General features: G+C 38.9%; 2 protein-coding genes across 4 annotated transcripts in view; one reads left to right on the forward strand and one right to left on the reverse strand.

Moving 5' to 3' along the window:
• Window positions 1-56: 56 nt before the first annotated feature.
• Window positions 57-14,270, reverse strand: eaf1 (ELL associated factor 1). Its single transcript, XM_020514436.2, has 6 exons — window positions 14,053-14,270; window positions 10,489-10,583; window positions 7,131-7,267; window positions 5,930-6,096; window positions 2,686-2,970; window positions 57-844 (listed from the first exon to the last, which is right to left on the reverse strand). The coding sequence occupies exons 1-6, from the start codon at window positions 14,153-14,155 to the stop codon at window positions 798-800; spliced, it is 834 nt and encodes a 277-aa protein (XP_020370025.2). The 5' UTR covers window positions 14,156-14,270; the 3' UTR covers window positions 57-797.
• The window catches only part of mettl6 (methyltransferase 6, methylcytidine), a 10,466-nt gene continuing 4,925 nt past the window's right edge, over window positions 13,526-19,066 (forward strand). The window contains exons 1-2 of one of the 3 annotated variants that reach the window (XM_048592682.1): window positions 13,526-13,786; window positions 18,599-18,961. In XM_048592682.1, the coding sequence (XP_048448639.1) occupies window positions 18,623-18,961 (339 nt within the window). In that variant the 5' untranslated portion in view covers window positions 13,526-13,786; window positions 18,599-18,622. Of the gene's footprint in view, window positions 13,787-14,298; window positions 14,430-14,527; window positions 14,630-18,598; window positions 18,962-19,066 lie in introns of those variants that run through there. The other 2 variants (XM_048592681.1, XM_048592683.1) reach the window with 2 other exon arrangements.

Below are 19,066 nucleotides of genomic sequence, written 5' to 3' on the forward strand. Positions count from 1 at the left end.
AACATAGCATTTCATTTTCCATTAAATAATAAGACACCAATGCTGTTCCAGACGGATTTCGTTCACATTGTTGTTTTATGTTCGGATCACTGTGCCCAAAAGGCTTTTTTGGAAACTAAAACCCAGCCTAGCACCTGTTGCACAATTATTTTTTAAAAATGAGCAATTCTGCTACTGATGAATAAAGTCTTCAGTGCAAATTATAGTCCTTACCAAAGACTTCAGTTACAGAGTTCAAATTAGTATCCATTAAAGATTCATATCAATAACCAATATAAACTACCAACTTAATATCAGTCACTTTACGAACACCTCGGTAGTTATAGGACATGGCTCTCTGAGAGAATTGTTTGTTTTCTGCTATGTGTGATATCTGTTCTGATACATATATAAACTTGTGTTATTCATAGTAATATGCAAGGTAAACAATGCCTTTATACATAATCAAAATGTTTATACTTAGCTGTCTGTTCAATTCTGAATATGTAAGCTTGACATATATTCCATTGAAAATATATTTGATCAATAAGTTTTCAGAAAAAAATTAGAATAGCTGACAAAATATATAAATAAACCAAAATGTTCTAGCTTAACTTAGAAAACCCCAGCTAAATATATATTTAAGTTTAAAAGCAGTACATTAATTACCCAACACTCACATCTGATATTAAAATTGCAGAAAGGACACGCATTTTTACAGAAAAATAACTAATCTAGCTAATGGTTCAGCAAATTTCTACAGCGATGTCATCTCTGTGGTAGGTCATTGTGGAGGTAGTGGTCCATTTTCTTAAACTTCAATCATCACTGTCGCTTCCAGATTCACTCAATTGTAAGTCATTTCCTAAAAATAAAAGTTCATGTTATGGGCAAAAAGCAACATTTATGTAGCTATTCACATTATTTTTACTCTACAGCCAATCCTCCTCTATAGGGAAATATTAAATTCCGGCTGGGCAATGTGCCCATGAAGTGCAGTTAGAAACTGAATCTACTTTAATAAACAAGCTTCATTAGGAATCTACCAGCCATCTACCCAATTGAAAAAAATGATTTGGTCCTACAAAGACCTGAAGCCCAGAGCTCAGCTGTCACATTGCTGGGAAAGGCCCCTGGAGAGATTTTCCAAAGAGAAGTGGAGTCTATGGCGGTAGAAGCTCGAATCGTCCATGTGGAATTCACCAGACTACTCCAATAATAAGCTATCCCATAATTAAAAGGAAAAAAAAAACTTAACCAATGGAATATTTCATTTCCTTTATATTTTATGGACAATACTATCCAAGAATGAGAAGGAAACTTGTGAACCAATCCATGCTTTAAGCATTCTATTGAATGTTACAAGAAAGGCCTTTCAACAAGTTGTATGCAGCCACTTAGCAGTCTACGAGTTTCAGGAGGTCTATCAAAAATAAAATTCTAGTTATAATGCCCTCTGTTCACCACTGCTTATTGCAGACTGCGAGCAATGTCCTTTGCAAACTATTTTTAGTGAAAAAGGATGAAACAGTGGGAAAACAATTCAGCCTAACCAATAAGGATAAGGAATCCAGAGCTTATCATGAGTATCATAATCTGCTACAAGAGCACTCAAGTGCCAGTTTGCACAGTCTGAGCCCAGGTTGTCCTCAACAATGCTACATGACCATAACCTAGAAACAGCATTCATGCACCTTTCACTCTTATGGAGATGGATGAGGTGGTGTTAGAGCCCCCCTACATTAAATGTGACAATGCAGAAATTGAAATGTGGAGTAAAATGCCAAACCAAACTACATATTGACTGCAGTTGAGATGCAAACGCACAGGAACCATTCTAGAATTTGTAGCATGCAAAAAGAGGGAATCAAACCAGCTGCTGGAAATTATTAATACTGAGGGTCGGGTTGGACAAATAGACCAGAGGAAGACTAATCTTAACATTTGTACTCCATGCATGTTGTTTTCACTGTTATTATTAAAACTGAATTTTATTGCATCAGCTACTGAAAATCAAAATAACTCTAAGTAACTGCAGTAGAAACTGCATTTATTGGCCTGGGACTAAGCTGGCTGGCATCTTATACTATATTTGGGCCTCTTCCAAGATCTACTGGTTGCAAAATTTCTAGCGATTTAAGAATTAATAAAACCCCATTTACATTACTTCTTAAAAATATAAAGCAAGTTCTGCATAGATTTCAAAACATTGGAGTCTTAATTTATAATTTTATGAAGGAAGGTGGGGAAAATGCAGCAACATGCAACATCAGCAATTTCCTAATCAGCGTACCAGAATTAAAGGGAGTTAATGGGAGTCTATTTTTTAACTACACAGGAGGGGAACTCATGAGAACATTTGGTACAAGACATGAGAATTTGATACAAGTTTATTTCATTCTCAAATAGAAAACAAACTTTTGCCTTCTATACGGACATGAAATATCTACAGCCTTTTGGGACATCCTCAAAAACTATGTAATCATAGCGGACAGAGTGTAATATTTTGTGCATAAACTAGCAGGTTTGGGCATCTTTGCCAGAAAAAAAACATGCTCATGTTATCAGCAGCTGCTTTTCTTTAGCTTATTATTGAATGATTCAGTGCAATGCATCTAATTACAACCATCTAGCACAGAGAAGAAACATAAATTTGTACCTTGTACAACAGAAAATTAAGAATTCAGTTAAGCATTGTCTACTTACTCAGGGTGCTCATAAGTTGATTGCTTCCTGGTCTGCTGGTGCCATTTGTAGCAGCATTTCTGTTACTGTACTGCTGGTATGGCTGTTGTGGTTGCTGTTGGGGCTGGGTTTGGGATTGGGAGGGAGGTTGCTGTTGAGGTTGCATCTGCGGTGGTGTCGAGGAGGGGTGAGCTTCATTTTCCACATCACTGCTGGAACTGTCGTCACTGCCAGAGGAACTTCCTGAATCTGAAGAACTACTGCTGCTGCTCATCTGTTCAATAATATCAACTTCTGCTCTCAATTCTAGAAGGATAGGGGAGAAATTTATTAACATAGAACATAAGCTCTAAATTCACTGGCCTTCTTTGAAGAAATGTAGCTAATCCTTTCTTAACGTTTATTTCTGCAAACATTTTTTCTCAGTAGAAAATGATGGAATGCAGTAAAAGAAAATAAAGGCAACAATCTGAAACTATATTAATGATCAAGTTCTTTTGAAAATCTGTCCTTTTTCCCTTTCAATGCCTCACACCAAAGAGCACCTTACTGCTAAAATCCATGAACCGTAACTTTATCAACATTATCTAATTCTGATCGCTTGTAGAGTAAATAGAACAAGACTATACATTTTCATGAAGAAAAAATGCTCTGTGGTTGTTAGAGCTATCAGTGGGAGGAAAAACAAAAACTCCATTTGTAAAAATAAATTGAAACTCAAACATACACACAGCTATTTCTTTACCTTCTTTTTGAGAATAAAGGGATTCGATATTTCTATTACTACAAAAACACGTGCAGATCAATAGGTAAACTGAACCCAAGACTTCATTTGTAGATGACAAAGCATAATGGTGGAAGCATAATGATGACAAGCGCAAATTAAGTAAGAGAAATAACGCAAGTTTAGAAAAGCTCCATTATCGCACAAAGAAATGGTCGGACTTGAAGTTCAACGTCCCATGAATATAGTATTAACTTAAACGTTACATTCTAGTGCAAACAAGGTACTATCATGTTGATATAAAGGTAGTAGAAATATGGATCATTTCCCCCCCCAAAAAAAAGTCTAGAGGTTAGGTCATTCAAAAAATTTAACACTTCTTTTTATTCTAAAGCTTTTATTTATTGAAAATATTAAGTGATGTAGAAGCAAGTTTGGTAAATGGAGTTCAGATGCAGATCATCCACAATGTTTTGATACATGCAATATTGTGTATATACACTGCAGAAACAGTGTGAGGAACAGTGAAAGAAGAAAAAGTAAGTTGGCTAGTATTTGCTTTTCAATCTAGAGAGATCTAAATGGTATACTGCTAGGTGGTGATTGAGTCAGAGTTTACAGATCAGAAAGATGCTTCTCATGCTGTACTTGCTCCTTTCAATGGGCAATCCAGAAATCACTATCTGTCCAATGCTCCCTCTCAAGAACCACGTTTCTCACTCAGTTTTAAATGGCTACTGCGATCTCTTGAGAAAAAGTCTCTGCCTCAGCTACTTTCTACAGTAAAACAGGGCAAACTCTCAGAACTCTTGCTTCATTCAGTGATCATTTTAAATTAATTACCCCTCATTAGAGGATATTGTCAAACTTCTTCATAAAGTAAAAAACCTACTAAAATCTATATTTCTTCACCTCTGTTCTAAAAGCAGCTGTCCAGGTATTTCCCCATTACTTTGACTTCTCGTTCTTGGTTTCATCCTGGTAGAGGCACCAATACCTTAATATATTAGGGACCAAAATGTACATGGTGTCGAACTATAGCTCAACCAAAGACCTGTAACCATTTATCCTTAACGCTATGTCCCAATTTATAAAACTCAAAAAGTACTATTAATCTGTTCAATTACCATTTTCTTATATTTGTACATCAAAGAAATTATTGAAAGATATTGTTAGATATATTTTTTAAAACTAAACACATCTTGTGTATCAGCCAAATGCCAGCCTAACTTAACCTAACCAAGAGCTCTTTAAGTTTTTGACAACTACCTCCCTTCCCACTAAAATCTTTACTTGTATTGATCTAAGGGACACATTACTTTGAAGGCTTCTGGTATCAAATGCACTCCTACTAACCCTCACTTTCTGTTTATTCTTAGTCAATTGATTTTCTGTCAATGCTGGTTAACTCCTTCTATGGCCAATTTTGAAATTTTGCAAAAAGTCACTTACAAATTACCTTATCAATTGCCACTTGAAACTTCTTCAGTATAGTCATTACATCCCACCTATCCAAGATGGTCACTTCTTTAAATTTTTTAAATACATACATATGAAGGACTTAAACTGTGGTCTCTGTCAAAATCTACAGATGACCCAGAAATAGGAAAATAAGCTTATCAAATTTAGAACCAGAGTAGGCCATTTGGCCCTTCAAGCCTGCTCCACCATTCATCAAGATCATGGCTGATCTGCCCCAAGCCTCAATTCCTCTTTTGTGCCAGCTTATCATAGTCCTCCACTCGCCAACATTTCAAAAATCTAACTACCTCCTCTTTAAATACTTTTATTGATAGAGCCTCCACAACGGTCTGGAATTTCAAAACATTCACTACCTTCTGGGAGAAGAAATTCAATCACATCTCAGTTTTCAACAAGTGCAACCTTATTCGGTAACTGTGTCCCCCAGTTCAAAATTCCCCCACTACAAGAAACATCTTCTCAACATCTACTCTTTCACAGTGTCCCTCTAAACTAAGTTTATGCTCACACAGTCAGCATACCAACATTCTGACTTTTAGTTCCAGATGCCACAGCCACACAATGACCTGCAAGGTTCACACAGCAGGAAAAAAAAAACAGGGGATACTGCTTGTTAAGCCCACTCAGAATGGTGGGCATTTTGAACCAGGTGGGTTTTCTTTTGTAAATGACAAACAAAAATGGTCATCATTAGATTTTTAATTCCAGATTTTGTACTGTATTCAAATTCCAACATCTGCCATGGTGTGATTTAAATATCCAGGTCCTCAGACCATTAGTTGGGTCTCTGGATGACTAGTGCAGAAACTATACCGCCATACCATCTCCTCCTTGTCTTTTGTCAATTTTGAAAATACTGTAAACAACTGCAGGAAGTCAAACAAATAAATAGGCAAAGCATACAGATAAACTGTAGAGCAATATATGGTTTTGGAGAAGGAGGAGGACAGAAAATATAGACTAAATAGTAAGAGGTTGCTGGGGTTTGATTCATCAAGTGGCTTTTCCTGCTTTTAAAAGTTTCCTGTTTCCAGTTACACAGATTTTTCGTTGGTATACCTCTTTTTATGTCATCAAGTTGTGGTTCAGGTGACGGGTTGTCCTTTGTTGGAGATGTCTTTGGTCCAGGACATGGCTTATTTGGTGCTCTAAACTGAGAGGAAGGTTGAGATCTTCGCACTGCCTGTGATTCCAGTTGAGCCTGGATTTTACTGCTCCCTTCAGCTCTGAAACAATTATTGGCAATTGAACATCGAGGGAGGGTCAGTGATGAATCATTTCATAGGAATAAGAAACTATATAACATTACCAACACAAAAATTTCTTTAAAATTACACAGTAAAAGTCAAGAAAAAGAAAATCTCGATGAAGAAACATGTCCTCACTTCTTATATATTATGCTTCCATCTTCTGAAGATACTAACAGTGGGGACATAGTTTCATAGTAGCCATTTTTATCTCTGAGTCTATGCACTTGAGTGCCAGGGGACCAAGTAGTTCTGAAAGTCTCAACACAAAGACTGCTTGTTTCCTCACCCAATGTTCATAATCATATTTTCCAAGAATAACTCAAGGGTGGTGTTCAGCAATAAAACAAGTACATCATTGTGAAAACCCTGCCTCCCACGACCAGTCACGAGAAAGCTTTTCTGGCATCATTTCTGTAAAATTTCCCAGGATAAAACCATATTTTAAAAGGTTAGAATAAAAACACTGGTAGTATACAGGGCAGAAATTTTAACCAGAGAAGATTTCAGGATTTGAAGAATATTGAAGGGTATAACATTGTCAAGACTCAAAACGCTACAAATCATTTGAAGCTCTTAAGAATTACACATTTACAACTCAAGCCACTGCAGGTGTATATATGTAGAAATCTTGAAAATTAATTATTTCAAAAGACACTAAATTTATAATTTTGAGGAGGTGATCACTAGCCAATTACTTCAACAAGTACTTAAGAACAAAAGGTTAACGTTAGGAGAATATAAAAAATTTTAAGAGTTTGGGGATTGAGTAGAGGAACAAGAATAATTTTTGAGAGTTGGCAGAGGTACAAATTGTTCAATGGGCTATTTCTAGTCAATAAAATTCAATGATTAAATATTTAATACACTGTTGATACATTTAGACTATAACATTTTATACAAAGTAAATAAGAAAAAAAAATTAACAAGCCATTGCATAGTATTGTCTGAAATGCTATGCAAAAGTTACAAAAATATATTTTAAAAGCATTTGAATAATTATGTATCTTTACCTGGTTTTCTTCACCTGTATACTGCTACTGAGCTTTTCAAGCACAAACTCCCCAGTATCATGGTTAATAATAAGTACACAGTCCTTCTGATATGGTCTTTTATTACCTTTGAAGACAGTCATTGGTGGAGTAGACCCCTGGTGACCAAGAAACCTGATATTATTGCTTTGCCTTGTTTCGATTTGTGTCAGAGTTCAAACTGACAAAACAATACCGCTGTAGTCATCAACTATTCGACCATATTTTAGCAAAGCTCCTGTGTAATTATTCACACAATAAATACATCATACAAGGAAAGGTAAAGGCAAATTCAAATACAAACATTAAAAGTTGATTTCAGCACGTGTATTCCTGAAATTATCAACTTTTTTCCGTATTGAATTATCCAATAATCTAAATCAAGTAATGCCAGTAACAAAGTTAGAACTTAATGCAAAAAATGACAATTTTTTGTTCCCTAATTGAAATGAAGAGTATACTGCACTGATTCTCAAAATTACTACTATCTCTTCAGTACTTAAATATAGTGGAATGAAATATTTGCAGATTGGGGTGGCTGACAAGTCTTACTAAAGTAAAGTAACAATATGAATTAAGCACTTACTTCAAATCAAATAGATTTGCCCAAAACGACATTATTATTAAGGTTTACGGTAAATAACAAAATACATGGGACATACTGGAATTATTTTTTTCACAAAATTTCACTCATCATACAGTAATATAACTTGTCAATGTTCAAGAATCACTTTCACTAAACATTCAGGATGCTGATTCAAGATGTGATGAGACCACAGATCCCCATTTGTTAAATTCTCGATTTCAATTTCAATTCTCAATTTGTCAGTTGCTAAGTGGAGGCTATGCATTTCCCACATCAAGTGATAGATCTGTTAGTTTCCAAATGAACATTCACGCCATAGTTTTAGTAGTCGTCTAATTTGCTCCTTGAAACTGTTATTACCAAACTGTTTGATAACATCCCATCTTTAACAGCTACCAAGAATTACGCTAAATCCAAACTTTAGTTGCATAACACAGTCAAGAAATTAAATGCTTAGAAAAAATCTCCTTAGATGACCCGAGGCCATAGAAATAGAGAATTGGAGCAAGAATAGGCCATTCAGCTCTATATGTTTACTTCTCTATTCAATATGATCATGGCTGATCATCCAGCTCAGTGCCATATTCCCACTTTCTCCCCATTTCCTTTGATTTCTTTAGCCCAAAGAATTATGTCTAACTCCTTATTGAAAACATATGATGTTTTGGCCTTGACCACTTTCAGTGGCAGAGAATTCCAAAGGTTCACCACCCTGAACAAATTTCTCCTCATCTAAGCAGTAAATGACTAAGTAGTATTAGACTCCCCTGTCATTAGGAACTTCCTGCATTTACCTGGTCTAGTCCTGTTAAAATTTAATGGATTTCTAGAAGAATTCCTCCCTCTCTGGCCTTCTAAAGTTTAGTGGATAGAGTCCTAACCGATCCATTCTCCATTCATATGTCAGATCTGCCAACCCAGGAATCAATCTGATCAACTTTCATTGTACTCCGTCCATAGCCAGAACATCCTTTCACAAATAAAGAGACCAATACTGCACACAATACCCAGGTGTGGTTCCTCCAAGGGCCTGTACGATTTCAGTAAGACATCCCTGCTACTGTATTGAAATCACAGAATCCCTACAGTGTGGAAACAGGCCATTCGGCCCAACAAGTCCACACTGCCCTACAGAAGAACATCCCACCCAGACCCACCCCCTATCCTTTCCTGGTAACCCTACATTTCCCATGTCTAATCCACCTAATTTACACACCCCTGGACATGACGGGCAATTTAGCACGGCCAATCCACCTAACCTACACATTTTTGGTGTGGGAGGGAACCGGAGCACCCGGAGGAAACCTACGCAGACACGGGGAGAATATGCAAACTCCACGCAGACAGTCACTTGAGTGTGGAATGGAACCCGGGTTCCTGGCGCTGTGAGGCAGCAGTGCTAACCACTGAGCCACCGTGCCACCCCTAAGTGCTATCAAATTTCTTCTTCAAATGTCAGAAACTTTGCAATTCAAAAATCACACAAATGAAGGCATCCTATGTGGCTTAAGTTGAAACTTCCCCTATTTTTATTGGTTGTGGTGTTGTACTTCCTGGCTGCTAAACAGTTTAAATTTTGAATTATTAAAGACCGAGCTAAGCTTCAAACAATTAATCCTGTGTCAAAATAATTTCAGCTCCAATTAGTATTAGCTTCTGCTATACCTCACCAACACTCCTGAGAGGCCTATCAATATTTTTGCAAGATGTTTCTCCAGAAACACCTTCATTATATACCAAGTTCCACTCACCACAATTTCAACTTTTTCAGGCTCCAGTACTCACAAACTGTCCTGCTCTTAACTTTGCTTGCTCATTGCCCCATTTTTGCCAGTTTCCATTGACTCCCTGCTGCTTAAAGTCTGATCCTTCCTTATAAATACTTCCATGGCTTTGCTCCACACGAGTTCTGTAACTAGCAATCCCATTGTATTTGCATTTATACTGATTTTTTAAAATTTAGAAAAACAAACATTCTAAGCTGTTTCACAGGCGATATTAGAAGTGGTGACAAAGAGATCTATTACTTTGACCAAATTTTGAAGAAGATTTTTAAAGGAGAGAAATGGAGCAAGGTAGGGAGGCACTAACCCTTATGTACAGTGACGTACTTGGTTCACCTTTCTCAATTTCTCTTTTGCGTGGCATCCAGCCTCAACTTGAGAAACAACTCAAGATATTGTAAGACAACTTTCTCCCAAATAACCTGTCCAAAAATGACCTTCTGGAGGAAACCTTATTACAATTTCAATGAGTGTAGGGATTCTACTGAAATAACAAGCCAAAGTAAGGATCTAGTACACTTGCACATTATTTTTTTTCCCTGCAATTTGAAAAAGAATCAAAAACCAAGAGAGGATGTTTGACATATTAATATTCAAAAAAGATCAAATTAAAATGTGTTCTGAAGAAGGGACACTAGATCTGAAATGTTGACTCTGCTTTCTCTCCAGATGCTGCTAGACCTGCTAAGTTTCTCCAGCAATTTTTGTTTTTATTCAATATAAATGTTGCCTTGGACACCTTACTTGACAGTATTCTTGTTGAAGCTGAAAATACTGAATCTGGACTTTGTTACAGTATCTTAAAATCGGTACAGTCAAAAAGGAGTAGGAAGGGCTAGGTGCTGGAGGAATCAACAAGTGAGCTGTGTTCTGATAAATATTATTTGATTTACAAAACCTATTAAGAGATGAAAACAATTTCAATTAAAAAAGAATATAAACAGCATTTATGAGAAGTCTGAAAACTTACTGGGATGTGTGGTAAAGTTATGGTGACCTGGTCCCCTTTGCCAACCTGTAGCTCACCCTCACAAGAGGTGTCAATGGATGCTGGTTTAAAGTCATCTGAAGGAAAAAGCGCATAGATCAGATACCAAAAAAAGAACATTTTAACAGACCAAATATGGTTACATCTAGCCAATAAAATCACCTCATTTGCTTTGCAGATGGTTGCTTCTTAAATTGTGCCACCACTCCTTTTTAGAAAGATTTATATAAACATTTTGGTTAGCCACTTTGACTATATTTCGGTTTAAACTCCTATAGAAAACAGTATACACAGCACAGAACACAACCAAACTCGCACGAAAATTCAAAACTCATTTTGAGTAATGGCCTTACATTAAATAATTGAGACATTTTAAATATCCATGAACTAGTGAACTACTTTAATTCTTCAAGGTTAGTTGAGAACATGGGGTGTCATTGGGATAAATTTGTTTGTAAGTGTAGCCAGTTGTGAAAACACTTCTGGCAGACGGGCTCTATTACTAACATACAATTATGTCCTTATGAGTCATAGAGTTGTACAGCATGAAAACAAACCCTTCGATCCAACTCGTCCACGCCAGCCAGACATCCTGATCAATCTAGTCCCATTTGCCAGCATTTGGCTAGTATCCCTCTAAATGCTTCCTATGCACATACCCATCCAGATGCCTTTTAAATGTTGTAACAGTACCAGTCTCCAAAGGGATTTGTAGTACAAGGCAGACTTGTGGTGCAACCAAAATACAATAGTTAGATGAAATGAAGGGAAAGTTGGAGTACTAGGGAAATAAGTTTTGGTGGGTTCTCCATCAATTATATTCACATTTATTTGCACTCTTCCTACTGGGAGACGGGCAATGAGCATCTACGAACAATGAGCATCTATAAACACACATAGCCCTATCATCACCCAGCTTCCTGTATACACCATTTGTCTATCAATGTCATTCAACAGCAATTGCAAACAACATTCCTAGTTTATTTAGGACTAAGAGGGTCCACAACACCTTTGAAGTTACGGTCCAACAAGTAGCCAATGCATCAGTGTAGGGAAGGAATATAGAAAATAGGGAGAAAAAACAACTCCAATGCTCAGACAAATCAAGCCTGCACAAGATTTGTTATAACTAAGGTGGAAAACACTCTCAATCAGTCTGAAATACAGTCTACGATGCTCCCTGTAAGATAGATCATGAGTAATGCTTATGGTAGGATAGAAGAATTACTGCAGTGTTCTGGCCAGATATTTAGCATACTACGAACATAGGTCAGGAGTATGCCATTCGGCCTTGAGTTTACTCTCTGTCATTGAAACAAATCATCTGTTTCAATCTCTACTTAACCAATTATATTCCCTAAATCAAGATTACAAATCTATTAACCTCGGTCTAAAATTTGTACGTTGTACTTTGAAAAGAAGACTTTCAGATTTCTGCAACTTCTTTAATGAAAAAGACTTCTAATTTCTACTCCAAAAATCCTTAGCCATAATTTTAAGATTGTAAATCCTTACTCTGAATTAGTTCCAAGAAAAGAAAACTTGGCGGTAACCACCCAATCAACACCCTAATAAACACATCAGTCAGATCAATGTTGGCCATGGCTCAGTAATCATTTGTGGAAGATTGTTCGCTCAAGCCAACAGAGCACAAATTTAGACTGACAGTTCAATGTAGTATTTTAAAAAGTGTTTTATATTTTATGTTTAATATTTACACTTCTATATAAATATAGAATATTCTTATATTTATCTGACAGCTAGGGACTTGAAACCGCATGCATCTCAGGTAGATGGCAGGAAGCAGATGGTAATAGTCAAAGGGTATTTTTCTGACTGGAAGCCCACGTCCTGTGGAGTACCACATGGTCCAGTTCTGGACCCTGTTATTTGTTGTGTATATTAATGATCTAGACATGAATTTATGAGGTATGATCAGTAAATTCACAGATGGAACAAAATTGGTGGTGTGGCAAATCGTGAGGAGCCTTAGACTACGTAGTCAGACTGGTCCGATGGTCTTGACAATGGCAAATTTATTCCTGAAAAGTATGAGGTGGTGCATTTTGGGAGAACTAACAAGGCAAGCATGTACGTGTCAAATGGTAGGACTCAAGGAAAAACAGAGGACCCAAGGGACCATGGTGTGCATGTCCATTGATTCTTGAAGGCAGCAGGACAGCGGATATGCTGGGTAAGAAGGTACATGGACTATTTGCCTTCATTAGTCAAGGCACTGAATACAAGACCATGTAGGTTATGATGAAGCTGTAAATAACAGTTGTTAGGGCACAGCTGGAATACTTTGTGCAGTTCTGGTCACCATACTACAGGAGGGATGTGACTGTACTGGAAGAGAAGAGATTCAGATTTCAGAAGAGATTCACCTGGACAGGAGCGAAACTGCTGGAAAGCGACAAGATATAGTAGAATTGTTTTGCTTACAGCAAAGAGGGCCGCGATTGAGGTGTACAAGCTTAAGTCTGATAGACATATAGGTAGGTAGACAGAAACCTTTCCCCGTACAGGAGTCAATAATCAGACAGCACAATTCTAAGATAGGGAAAAAAGAGGTTTAGAGCGGTTTTCAGGAATTATTTTATCCCCCAGAAGGTGGTGGGTATCTTGAACTCTCTGCGGGAACCCCGAAGGCATTAAAGGACTATTTAGATGAATACTTGAAAGGCTATACCGTACAAAGTATGGGCCAAGAGCTGGAAAATGGAATTAGAACATACGCTTGATGACCGGCACGGACGTGATGGGCCGAAGAACCTTTTCCATGCTGTATAAACTCTATCTCCGGTGCTATAGTGAAGAACAGGGAGAAGCCACAATATTTAATCCCACGACAGGGGAGTCACAAAAACCAAGTAGCAACTGAAAAGCAGAATACTGCGGATGCTCGATATTATTACATTGCCAACGATGAGATACTGCTGTGTGCGTTTGTTTACCGGATTTCTAGCCCTGCAAAGCGCTTTGGGACATCCCGAGGCCGTGGGAAGCGCTTTAGCAAAGCAAGTCTACGCTTGGATGGCCCATCAATCGTGCAAACGTAAAACCGGGGTATCATTTACCTCTTCAATCCTTGCGCGTTTACAGTTGTCGTGTCAGGGGTTGGGGAGGAGAGACAGAGTGAGAGGAGGCAGTGTTTTTGTTTCGGAGGACTTCGCGTAACCGGGCGGCGGAGGGCCGGGCTCGACTTTCGCGGTGAATCCCAGAGCGACATCGGGCCTTGAGGTCGTGGTAGGCAGCCAGGAGTTCTCAGAGCAGCCTGGTAAACACAGGGGCGGAGAGGGCCAGTTCCCTTTATTTTCGGGACCACAACACACTCACACACTCACTCACTCACTCACTCACTCACTCACACACTCTCTCTCTCTCTCTCTCTCTCTCTCTCTTCCCCCCCTTCTGTTTTGTATTCCCTGCCCCATGTCACAGCCAGAGGATGCGGCCCGGAGTTGGGAGCCTGGGCGCAGGCAGGCTCCCAAGGCCCGCCTCTCCGGCCTACCTTCCCGTTGCCCCCGCCTCGGCCTCACTCACAGCGGATGGTGTGGAACGAGCTCTTGGGCCGTTTCTCGAAGCTCTCGCCCAGTTTGAGCACGTGCTCTTCCTTGCCCAGCGCCGGCTGCGCGGTACCATTCATCGCCGAACGCTTCAAACATCAATTCTTTCCCTTTTTCTCCGCCCTCCGAACCAACCGGCCGGCCTTGCGGTCTCTCTCCTCTTTCGGATGTTTCGAAAGCAAAAACGCGACCGACCGACCGATCCGCGCGCGCGGTGGCCGTTAAATTCAAACAGTGAAGACGCCGAGCTCGCGAGCAGCGCCCGCGCGCACCGATAGCGACGCGGGTGGAGACTGGGGACGCGATTCTCCGCTGTCGGTCACTGGGGGACGGAGGGATGGTCTTGTCTGCTCGGTAAGAAATATTCGGGCTCGGAGATTTTTTAACCTTGACGTTTGTGTTTTGTTTTCCTGTGGGTGGGTTTGTGTCCCGCCCTGCTGCTCCGGTTGAATCAGACCCGCTCAAGTCGCGCCCAACAACAGTGTGCATTTACATAGCGCTCTTGTTTTGGTTCGAAGTACTTAAAATGGCTTAAGGCCTAGCGAGAGTGCCAGGTAAATGGTTTGATAATTGGCAACCTCTGAGATGCACGGACTCGTAACCGCCTTGTTGAGACCCAGGGAAGTTAGGGAGAGGGGCAAAAATTCGTATAACATGTTGGAAATACTCAGCAATTCTAGCAGCTTGTGTGGAAATGGGAACCAGGATAATTGTTTCAGGGCTGTGACCTTTGTTTAGAATGGTTCTGCCAGACCCTCTAGCGTTTATTTTAAATTTCAAATTTTCAGAATTTGTAATATTTTATTTTTGTTTAGTGTAGTGATAATGGAAGAGTGTAACCATTCTGATAAAGCGCACGAGGGAGAAAAATTTCTTAATTTCTAAAGAATGGTCACCGGGCCTGAAAGTTAACTCTGATTTCTTTCCACAGAAGCTGCCAGTGCTGCTGAGTTTTTCCAGCAATTTCTGTTTTTGTTCCTGATTTCCAGTGTCTGAGTTATTTCAGTTTTTTTTTGGAAGAATTTCTGAAGTGTGGTCAAGAGAACTTTCTTGATCAATGTGTGCCAACAAAGAAAGAAGCATTGTAACATCTGGTTTTGTGGAAAATAGTTGGCCAACTAGCTCAGATGTCAGTAGGGGAATGTTAAGGAGACAATGATCAAAGCAGCATGAAGTTTAAGTTATCCATAAAAAAGGACAAGGAATGATCTAGAATAAAAGTACTCAATAGGAAAAGAACCAGTTTTATTGGAGTGGAAATGGATCTGTCCAGGTAAATTGAGTTCAAAGATTAGTAGGTGAAATTTTAATGGACTGTCTGTAAAAAGAAGCTTTGGATGATGACGAGGTATAGAATAAGATGAAGCAGAAAGGGAGTGTGTATGAAAGATAATACACAAGAACCAGGTTGAATATAGAAAGTTCAGAGGAATGTGCAAAGATCATAATTGAGGCAAAGATGTGATAATCTGATAGAAAGCACAATATACAAATTTTTATAAAAAGCTTCTGTAGGAACGTAATATTAAAAGGGTGGGAAGAGGACAAATGGGCCCGATTTTATGGAGTTAAAAAGGAATCTGCATGGAGACAGGGGACTTGTTGGAAGTACTAAATTAAAACTTTGCATCTGTCTTTATCATGTAGGAAGATGCTGCTGATGTCATATGGAAGAGGAGGTAATTGATACACCAGATGAGTGATAGTTGACAAAGAGATATTAGAAAGGCTAGCTATTCTTAAAGTTGTTAAATCACCAGGACTAGAAGGGCTGCACAGGACAAAGAAGGAAATTGCAGAGTTAATGGTCATAATCTTCCAATCACCCATAGATACGTTTGTGGTGCCAGAGAACTGCAAATGTTGCAGACTTGCTCAGACAGAATGTGAGAATAACCCCAGTAACTAAAGGCCAATCTAACTTCTATGGTAGGGAGGCTTTTAGAACTAATAATCTGTGACGAAATTGCCTGTCATTTGGACAAGGGTGGATTAATTAAGGAACTGTTTAAGGCAAGTTATGTTCATCAAACTTGATTTAGTTTTTGGTGAAGAATGAAGTTGATACATGGTTGATAATGTGCCACACAACAGACTTGTCAGAAAAGTCTGCCGCCTATGCAATAAAAGAAACAATGACAGTTTCAGAGTTGAGTGATACTTCTCAAGAGTCTTGAGTTGGTGTATATATCTAATCTAAGTTTCGGCCATATAGAAGAGTTGGAATGATGACTGCTGATACACAAGGATCTTAGTATCATTAGGGATGTCATGGTCAAAGACTCTCATCCTTGGGCGCCTGAAGGCGGCACTCGCAGATTGGATGTGATGTCAAATCTCCACATTGATGTCAGTGTTAGATGACATTTAGGAGGATTTCTTAGTGGAGAGATGGATGAAAACTTGACCTGGGACAGGATGGTAAAGGATTTGAGTCTTGTTGATGCATACTGTATTTTCCACGAATGAGGTCAGTGTCATTTTCTTCTTGGATTTCAACTGGTTGAAGTTGGAAAGTTTTCTATCCATCCTGTAGACAATGTCTAGATGGCTGGGAAGCTTGTTCTAGACAAGATGAGAAATGCTAGTGATGAAGATGGAGAAAAGGGTGGAAGTGATGACACATCCCTGTCTTGACCTCAAATATTCTGTCATTACCACTGATGAGGACATCGCTGACATTTTGTCGTAGAGGATGTTGAGAATTTCACTGGATTTTGACAGGATCTTTCGTGGCACTTCCTGACTGAGTCAAAACGCTTGATCAGGTTGATGAAGGCCACATAAAGGGATTGGTTTTGTTCCTGGCAAGACCCTTGAGAAGTATCATGAACATTGTTTGAGACAGATTCTCCACATCAGCTGGGAGGACAGACATATTAACATTCAGCATCCTTGAAGTAAACTAACAGCACCAGCATCAAGACTATGATAATCTGAAACCAACTCTGCTGTGCTGGCCATGTGCTTAGGATGCACAAACCGAAGTAAGTCTTCACCCAGCTCAAGGAAGACAGTTGAATGAGAGGAGGACAAACAAAGTGTTTCAAGGACTTCTGAAGGATTTTCTCAAGAAATGCAACAAAGATGTCAACATATGAGAGACTCTTGTTCAGAAGAAAACAAATTGAAGGAAGCTCTTATATGAAGTGAAAACCTGATGGCAAGAGGAAGTATGGAAAAGGAGCCAGAGAAAAGAATGCCAAAGATCTCAAGGCCAAGGATCAGTCCCACTCTATCCTGGAAACACCTGCCGAATATAAGGTAGAAATGCAGCCGTGCAAGGACCCACCGAACGCGTGAACAGTGACACACAATTTCCTAGGTGGGCAATCATATTTGTTAGTGAGTGATTTCCAACAATGAAGATGACAAATGCAAAGGAGTGTGAAGTAATGCACTTTAGTCGGAAGGACAAAGAAAGACATTTATTTAAAAAAACACAATTCAAATGGAGTGCAGAACCAGAGAGGCTGTGGCCTTTATGTGCATAAATAATGGGTTTCGGGGATCATTGAAAAAAAAATTATTTGAGAATACAGGTCATAAGTTCTTATAAATAAAGGCATATGACACAAAAGCAAGGAGGTTATGATATTTTAAAAACACACTTTCAGGCTCAGTTAAGTATTGTGTTCAATTTGGGACACCTCACCTTTTAGAGAGCAGGTGTAGAAAACATTTACAAAAAAAAATTCCAGGGATGAGGGGCTTCAATTCTGTGGATAAGTTAAAAAGGCTGAGGTTGGTTTCTGTCGGGGGTAAAAAAAAGCACTGGAGGCGTTCAGAAGTTTGAGGGGCCTAGACAAAGTAGATGTAGGAAATTGTTCCCATTGATGGAAGTTTTGCGAGCTAGAGCATGCCATTCAACATGATAAACAAAACGAGCAAAGGGAACATGTGGAGATCCTTTTTTATGCAGTTAATGATTAAGACCTGGAATGTCTTCACTTGTGTTCTTGAGGCAGGTACAATTATGTCTTTCAGAAGGGCATTATGTTAGCATTTGAAAAGCGAATTTGCTGGGCTATGGGGAAAGGGGCAAGGTGGGTCGGGGGTACTGTGGTTACTCTTGCATGGACAACCTGCTAAATGACCTCATGTTGTAACCATTATAGGATTCTAGACCTGGACCAGTAACTGGCATTCTCTGAGATACATGGACTGATAACTGGAGCTCTTTGAAATATACACTGATCTGCAGGTGCCTCAAATGGCACTGTCTTGTAATATGCTTATAGATAACTGGTCCCCTTGATAACTTTGGCTCCCTCTTGGATATACAGCCTAAAGAATATCTTGGTCTGAGGTACATACCACATACAATGGAACACCCCGAGATACCTGCAACAAAATGTGTAGCATGTGCACTGCAAGGTTATATGTTCACAACTTTATAAAAAAAGTAAACCATACTGTATTATCTTTAAATGCAATGCTAACCTGGGGAGAAGCTTTCAATTGCTTTGTACTGTTTTGAAATTTAAATAACAATCTGAAGCTTATTTTTCTTTTGCATTAAGACCGTCTGGAATACTGCAAACATAATGGGAGATGACATGGAAATAAATCCTTTTTGTGATATCCAGACATATCAAACTGAAGGGATAAACAACTGGTCTTTAAGCAATAAGGTAGTAACTGTAACACCCTCCAGATCAGAAATGCCTTTTCAAATCAGAGGGCAAAAGGGAAGGATCCTTACCCCTGAAGAAGCAGAAAAGCTCATGAAAGATCAGACCTTAGTGTCAGATTTTAAGCAACAGAAGCTTGAAAGAGATGCACAGAAGAACTGGGATTTATTTTACAAAAGAAACAGTACAAATTTCTTCAAAGACAGGCATTGGACAACCAGGGAATTTGAAGAACTGAAAGCATGTAGAGAAGTAAGTGATATTGAATGAAGAAAACCCAGACTTGTGATTTAATGAACTACCATTGCTGTAGTAAGTCCAGTGAAAACTGCAATGAACATACTGGATTTTTTTTTT

Source organism: Rhincodon typus, unplaced genomic scaffold, assembly GCF_021869965.1.
Source record: "Rhincodon typus isolate 14 unplaced genomic scaffold, sRhiTyp1.1 hic_rhity00001661, whole genome shotgun sequence".
NCBI classification, from domain to species: domain Eukaryota; kingdom Metazoa; phylum Chordata; class Chondrichthyes; order Orectolobiformes; family Rhincodontidae; genus Rhincodon; species Rhincodon typus.